Here is an 8,046-nt window from a genome sequence, read left to right as displayed (position 1 = left end):
GACGCCATGCTCGCCCCGGCCTCGCCCCGAGCTCCGGCCTCGCCCTGGCGACGCCACGCTCGCCCCGAGCTCCGGCCCAGGCTGCCCCGGCCTCGCCCCGAGCTCGTTGCCGCAGGGGCAGGCGGCTCCGGCGACGCGACTCTGGCGTCCAGCAGAGGAGAGAGAGGGGAATGGGACAAAAGCAGGGGCAAGTGGCTGCCATGAGGGCCATGTGCGGATGCGAGGACGCAGACGGGCTGTCCGCGGCTGTCCGCTTTGCCTCAAATCCATCTTAAATTTGCTTTGGATATGGGGTCGAAGCAAACACTAAACGGACAAAAAGGCAAGATGGGGTTGCGTGTTGGGTCGTTGGTTTTGTCCGTTTTACCCCAAACAGACGACCCCGGACGATTTGGGGTCGTGCGGTGGAGTTGGCCTTACCAACCGTCTGAAGTCGCTCTAAAAAAACGTCTGAAGTTGATTTTTCCTGACATTTTTGTCCCAGGCAGGCTTATTACTGATAATATTATCACCGCATATGAGTGTTTGCATTTTATGAAAAAGAACAGAGCAAAGATACACCAATCTTGTGCGATGAAACTTGACATGATGAAGACTTACGACAGATTTAAGTGGTCCTATCTGGAGGCAATCATGCTCTAGTTAGGCTTTATTTGCAGTTTGGTAAACATTGTTATGAGCTTGGTTGCAACAGTAAATTTTTCTGTTCAAGCCATCAAGGGGAATCAGACAAGAGGACCCAATATCTCTGTACTTGTTCTTGCTGGCCGTAGAGGGCCTTTTGTGCCTGTTAAAATCTAGAAATGAGTCATCCAATTTGCATGGGTTGCAGGCGGCTTCGTCAGCACCACCAGTGAACCATCTGTTATTTTTTAATGACAGCCTGCTGTTTTTCAAGGCAAACGATATGAGTGCTACTGAGGTGAACTTGGTATTGTCAGGCGACAGGTCATAGAATCAATCATTCCAAGTCTTCTATCTATTTTAGCAAAGGGGTACCCGAGGGCATCCGACAAGAAATAAAAGGTATACTTAATGTTCCCAATGAAACTTTGAATGGAAAATATCTTGCATGCCTTTTGATACTGGGAACAACAAGAACAATGTGTTCAAGTATTTGAAGGACCGTATGTGGAGTAAGGTATAGGGCTGGATTGAAAACACCATGTGATCAGCTGGGAAAGATGTTTTGGTCAAGGTAGTGGCTGAGGCAGTACCAGTTTTCTCCATGTCATGTTTTAAACTGCCCCATGGATTATGTGATCGTCTGAACATGCTTGTCAGGAAATTTTGGTGGGGCGAGCAAAGAAGGGAAACGCAAACCACATTGGGTCTCCTGGAAAACCATGACTCGGCCAAAAGGTATGGGTGGCCCGGGTTTTAAAGATTTTGAACTGTTTAATCTGGCATGCTGGCACATCAAGCCAGAGTCCTTGAGTGCGCGGATCTTGAAAGGTGTACTACCCAAATGGTACTATCTTAAGTGCATCACTTGGGAACCACCCGAGCCAGCACTACTAGGGAAAATCCTAGCGGTAGCGCACGTATTAGGTGTATCAGTAGCGCGGGGAACCGAGCTACTGATACGGCGCTACAATTAACATGTAGCAGTAGCGCGTGCTGACACACGCTACTGCTATACATGTATAGCGGCAGCGGACTTTTGGACAAAGCGCTACTGCTAATATCTGCAGCACTTTAAATTTGGACTCGCTACTGGTAAGGGCGCGCTGCTGCTAACTCTACTTCCCTCGCTACTGTTAGTTTTATTAGTTTTTGTTTTTTTCTGCATATTTGTTTTGTATTTGAACATGCTTTATACAATAATCTTTAGCATCATACACATACAAATGTAATCATAGCATCAAATCATGTCATCATCATAATCATCATCCAACACAAAGTGGTCTCTCGTCATCATCTCGAAAACAGCGATACAAGTTCTTGCAACTACATCGTCATCCATCTAAACAATGATATACACGAGAAAAGTTATCCCTCTCTCACACTAGCGTGAACCTAAACTAACTACTAGCTGTCGCTCAGAAACCAGAAACCGGTACACCTGGGCCTGACACTCCGGCCACTCGTCGTATACTCTTGGCGTAGCACTTCTTTGACATCAATGATCTATGCACCTGCATCGTCACATGAGTCGATGATATGCAACATATATACACTACTAGGAAAAGGGCTACTAGCAGCGCGGGTAAAATGGCTACTAGCAGCGCGGGTACTCGCGCTACTAGTATCGCGCTACAGCTAATAGTTAGTAGTAGCGCGGGTGAAACCCATGCTACTACTAACATTTTAGTAGTAGCACGGGCGCAACCCGCACGCGCTACTAGTAATGAAATAGTAGTAGCGCCTCAGGTTTTTCCCACGCTACTACTAAAAAGTTAGTAGTAGCATGGATGCAAACCCATGCTACTACTAACGAAGTAGTAGTAAGGCGTTTGGTGTTTTCCCACGCTACTACTAACTAATTAGGAATTAAAAAAATAAAATCCACCAGTTCCATTCTATACATACAATTCCAACTAAAACAAACACATATTTGCAATAAACCAGCAGCATTACACATCATTACTAATCCAAGATTTATAATAAACCAGCGGCATTAGAGCACATCCTGTAAGAGCGTACATATTGTCATGGCTTTTCATGCCTTCAATTAAAACACCTACACTTCTTGCCAAGTCACTTACTCCCAGCTAGTGCAAACACAGTTACAAGCAAACCAAAATGCATAAAAACACCAAACAGTGGCATCCTATCTCTCCATAAAAACACCAATCAGCGCTACCTCCAATCCTCGGCTCACCGGCCCGGCCTCCAGCATCTGCAGCTATGTGATCTTCAGCTCGCAGTGCCTCCACGCCTTGGTCCAGCATCTCCTTGGCACCTTCCCGAGTGCCTGCCAAATTTATCAAAATTATGCATATCCAGATCATAGATATTCAGGAAATTGGGAGCGAATAGGATCATACATGACATACGCATTACTATTGGAGAAGACTTGGTAAACTGCTTATACAAGAAATGGACAGGAAGAAGCAGAATGGCCAATATTCACATTCGTATAATTTTGACTTCAATAAAATTTGAGACATGTAACAACTCAGACTCAGTTTTATGTGTTTACAGTGTACTTTGCAATACAAGTTGGAAACCTGGAATACATAGCCAGAAAAAGATTGGTACACATAAGAAATTGATCTTAAAAGAATTTAAGAACCACAGGGGTCTACAGGTTTACTTAGCCTACAAGTTTACCTAGCTAGTTTAACAGATTTCTAACTTAAGAAACACAGGGGTCTCAGTAGCAGCGTTCAACAAAGGGAAACACTTCCCTACAGTAGTCTGACCAGAAGCATTCGTCAGACCAGTCCGACACCGTAGATTAGTTATTTATCTCACGGCTGAGAGATGCACTCAAATCATGCGATAGAAGCCGGTACTACCTCCTGATTTTCTGGCCCATCCCCAGAATATCTCGTTGATTTAATTGCCTGAAATAGCTCTCACGTCTCTCCTGCCCGTCCCGTAGACATCGCCTAGCTCGCCATGCCCCGCGCCTTGTCCCTGCTTTCTCCTCCAGCGCGAGTTCCTAATCCACCCATCTGGAGTATGACCTTCGTTCTACTTCTTGTCACAACGTCATCTCGTCCGGCGGCCACGCAGGGACTGACCCACCACCTGCTCATTGACGAGCAGGTAAACTCCCTCGCCGCCGTGTACACCACCAGGATCGGGCCTGCTCCACCAGTAGTTTTGGCCTCGATCCGCCTTGCCGGAGGGCCATCTCGGTTTGGGAACGAGGCCAGTGAGGATAGCCTCTCACGACACGCAGGAGGGCGACTTACCAGAGGCGATGTTGTATCTCACCATCATATTCACAGGTAGGTGATGACCGTGAAGCACATGTGAGGCCAGATTGACGCATTTACTTGAATCTGGATTGCACATATCCTTCATTTATCATGCAATGGAGGAACATAGTTTGTATTGTTCTTTTCTTCATTATTTTAAGCATTATAGAGTACTTCATGGTCGCACTTGGATTTGTTCATCGAATTTTGTTACACCATCGCATGATCATGTCTTGGTTTGCAGGAAGCACAAAAAATGGTAGTAAGATGCAACATGTCTTTCCACAGTCCATGGCGCAAGAGACACGGTTTTCGCTTGCAGTTCGTGTCACTGCCGTAGATGGTGCCATGCTCCGAGATCACCATGAAAGCAACTGCTTAACTGGGACAAATGTTTCACCGTTGTGGAAACATATCCTCATGCAGTTTCAAAAATATATTTTTCCCTCTTCATGGAAAAAAATATATGTTTGTATGGAAGCAATTCTTTGATACATGGAAATATAGTATCATAATGTTTTGGAAGCAAATCCTGGTCATGTGCGTCATTTTGTTTTATGGAAGCAATTTTCATTTTTTTTAGATGCAAGTTCCAAATTCTTTGGAAGTAATTTCCATTTCTTTTGATGCAAATACCAGATTCAATGGAAGCAAAGTCCTATTTAACTTGATGGACGCAAAATCCAAATTCCTGGCATTGCCAGCTTGTTCCCTATATCGTCGTTGTTGTCACCAACCTACCTTGGTGATCAATTCTGCTTGTTGTGACCGTAGAAGCAATTTATTTGAGCTGTCGAAACTATCAAATTCTAAATATATTGAAGCAATCACTGCTAACATTGGAAGCAATATTTTACGAATGACTGAAATTCACAAATTCTAACTAGATCGAAGTGATTGCTGGTTGCTATGGAAGCACTTTGTATGATTGATCGAAGCAAAACTTTCAACCAGATGGAAGTAATCTCTCGTTGCCTCGGAAGCAAATTCTATTCTTTGAAGAGCAGTGTTTAATGGAAACAAATTTTAATCTTGTCGAGGCCTCTTTTATATGCTACACTCAAAATAATTTTCCAGTCGCATGAAACTTTTTTTGTATGCGTACACTGGACACAAATACAGTATAACTAGATCGAAGCAATGGTCATTTGGTGTGGAAGCAAAAAAATTGGCTCACTGAAGCAAACAAATCCTAAGCCGATGGAAGCAAAAACTTCGGTTAACTGAAGGAAACAAATCCTAAGCCGATGGAAGCAATCTCCATTAGCAAAAAAAATTTAACCCAATGTGAGAAATGTATATTTTTAATGGAAACAATTTGACAGGCTGGCTGAAAAAAAGAGATCATGTGTACAAGACAATTAAAGTTAAATCTGAAATAAGGATTGGAAATTTTTTATGGAAGCAAATCTCATGCATGGAAAGCATGACGCCTAATCAATTTGACGTCCCCAGGTTTATAGGAGTAGTTGTAGGAAACAAATTGATCACAATTAGTGCGGACTAACGCATGCTGCATGCAAACTACTTTATCACGCACGGTGCTGTACTGCCAGATCCGATGGTCACCGTGCTTCTCATCCTACGGTATGTGACTGGTCTGTTATGACGCAAGGGATCAGCAGTCTGATCCCTAGCGGCTCCCTTCAACAAACCGATTGCTTTGCATTTGGCATGCAGAGTGAGATAGAGGTGGATAAGAAGTTCAAAATGTCTAAAAAGCATGGTTGTTCTGCCTCTAATTTATCTTTAGAAGATCAAATCAAAGAGTTTATGAGCACAAACTATTCTTGCTACTTAAGTCCTCCGTCCAATAATATAGGATCGTTTTGCAAGACAAACACTGAGGGAGTATATGGCAACTCCATTAAGGAAAGTTTTGGTGAATACTCCCTTGAGAAATTAATCAAGACCATCACTCAATTTTGCTTTTCTGATTACCACTTCAAAATGGCAACGAAAACAGACAAACAAATTCCTAATCCTGGTATTATACTCCTACCAACGCAGCTAGATAGCTAGGACAAGTCCTAGTCGGACTCAAGTTAGTATTTTTCCTAATCTAATTATACGGCCACGTTGATCACACCTTACTAATTCTGGCCGGACACTAGTAACACAAGAAAAGCAAATCGACTCAAGCTAGTTTTCCTAGACTACTACACCGATGTAGATTTGTAGACTAATAAGTTTGGATTAAGCTAACAATGTTTACTGCTACTGCACACAGCCAGGGTAATGACCAGACTTCATGCATGAGTACTTCACAAATAAGCAAGCAAGCATATGTGTACATAGACACAGAACAGGAGTAACCGCCACTTAATTTGGTGATCCATTACCAACAGTTAGTTTACTCTGTTCTGTCAGGTGAGGCTCCTGGTTGCAGATGTATTATTGCTCTAGTACTAAACTACTAATCAGCAGCAGCAGCAATAGACAAATCAAACATGTTTGTGTCAAATTTTGCAGGTTGACATGTTATTACATAAAAAAAAACATTGAAACTTTTATAGCATACCACATCACATCCATGACCTCTTCTAAGAAGTTCCAGATTTTTCAAAACAGAATGACAACATATATATGATCCTAGGAGCAAACAATAATATGATTTGGCGCTATTAATATCAACATAATACAGCAATCACTATGCAGGCAGAGTATAAGTCACGCTTTTGTGTGATGCGTGAGTGTTCCTAGTACTAGCAGCAATGGAGGCCGGAGCTTATGCAACAGCGGAGACAAGGATGAAGCCACAAGGAAGGAAGGAACCAAGTAAGTAGCAGCAGCATAGTGCAGATTGGAGTACGAACCTGAGCTGCTGCTGCTGGCCACCGATGGATATCTATGATCTGTAGCAGGGCAGCTCTGCAGATCATCTTGCAAACCATCTTGTACAGCTCTGCAACAGGGCAGACGCAAAGCACGGCGTAAATAGAAACAGACCGGTCATTTGCCGAGAAAAAAACACGCACGCATCGATGACGCGCGCCGCTTACACACGGATGTATGGATGTACCAGTGCCGGAGTTTATGATGAGTATCCCTGAGGCGCCGGCGGCCTCGGCGAGCTTGGCCTTCTTGATGAACTTGCATTTGCCCCTCTCGACCAGGAGGATGCCTCCGGAGACCAGCTGCAATTATTAGTGAGGGGGAGAAATACATACACGCAAAGTGAAATGCCTGAACTTGACTCATCAGACAGAAGAAGGCTAGCAAAGAGTACCTTGTTTTTGGGAGGCGCGTAGGCGTGGATGGAGTCGGCGAGGGTGAGCAGCTCCCGGGTGGCCTGCTTCTCCTTGGAGACGATCTTGGGGCCGAAGCGGGCGCCCACGCCGACGAACTCGTCGCCCTCGTTGCCGCCCACCCAGCTTTGCACTTTGACCTTGATTCAGAACAGATGGAGTGAGTGTATTGGCGTGTGCTGGGGTTCAGAAACTTGAGATTTTTTTTCATTTTGTGAAGAAAGCTTGAGAGCAGCCCGAGGGTGGCATGGAGCCACGCGAACCAAATCCTGCACTACCCTAGGCGCGGAAGAATCTATGGGTTGATAAGGTAACCCAGCCAATCCAGTCCATTTCAGCTGCTCAGTGCGGTTCATTCCGATTTGGATTCCCCACGGCCACGGCCACAGACTAACCCTAGGCAGCAGTAATCGAGTGGGGAATCAGTAGCTGAGCCTATGCTAGGGAGGGAGGAAGGGGGAAAGTAAGGTTTGGAGACTTACGAGAACGAAGTCGTTGTTGCAGCCGGGGATCTTGGGGGCCTGGTCGTCCTGGTGCATGATGTCGCCGCCGGCCGCCGTCCCCGCCAGCGCCGACGCCAGCAGCAGCGCCAGCACCACCGACGCCACCATCGAATCGAGCTCTCTCTCCTTCCCTCTAGAGCTGTGGCTGGAGGTGGAGCTGGGGTGGAGATGAATGAATGCAGGGGAGAAGGAGAGGGAGAGGCTGGAGGATCACCGGTGAGGAGGTCGCCGGGGTGGTGGGCGGCGGCGGCGGCGGCGTGGGATGGGAGGGAGACGAGGGGTGAATCGGAAGAAGAGAGGAGGGGATCTGGATCGAGGGTTGGGAGTTTTTTTAGACAAACAGTGGTGGGTGGATCGGGGGTGAGTGGTGTGGGAATATACTAGTAGCGTGGGTAGCTGACCTGGGCTACAGCTATCACAAAG

The 8,046-nt window shown here is 45.5% G+C and overlaps 1 protein-coding gene across 1 annotated transcript; it reads right to left on the bottom strand.

Annotated features, from left to right (window-relative positions):
- Positions 1–2,556: 2,556 nt before the first annotated feature.
- LOC119339907 (signal peptide peptidase-like 5) lies at positions 2,557–7,960 on the bottom strand. The gene is made up of 5 exons (XM_037611806.1): positions 7,603–7,960; positions 7,102–7,260; positions 6,895–7,009; positions 6,689–6,777; positions 2,557–2,917 (listed from the first exon to the last, which is right to left on the bottom strand). Exons 1-5 carry the CDS (start codon positions 7,729–7,731, stop codon positions 2,849–2,851), a joined length of 561 nt encoding a protein of 186 aa, XP_037467703.1. The 5' UTR covers positions 7,732–7,960; the 3' UTR covers positions 2,557–2,848.
- Positions 7,961–8,046: the final 86 nt, after the last annotated feature.

Source organism: Triticum dicoccoides, chromosome 7B, assembly GCF_002162155.2.
Source record: "Triticum dicoccoides isolate Atlit2015 ecotype Zavitan chromosome 7B, WEW_v2.0, whole genome shotgun sequence".
NCBI lineage: Eukaryota > Viridiplantae > Streptophyta > Magnoliopsida > Poales > Poaceae > Triticum > Triticum dicoccoides.
The sequence above is the reverse complement of the archived record's forward strand: the minus strand, read 5'-3'. Positions and strand labels throughout refer to the sequence as shown.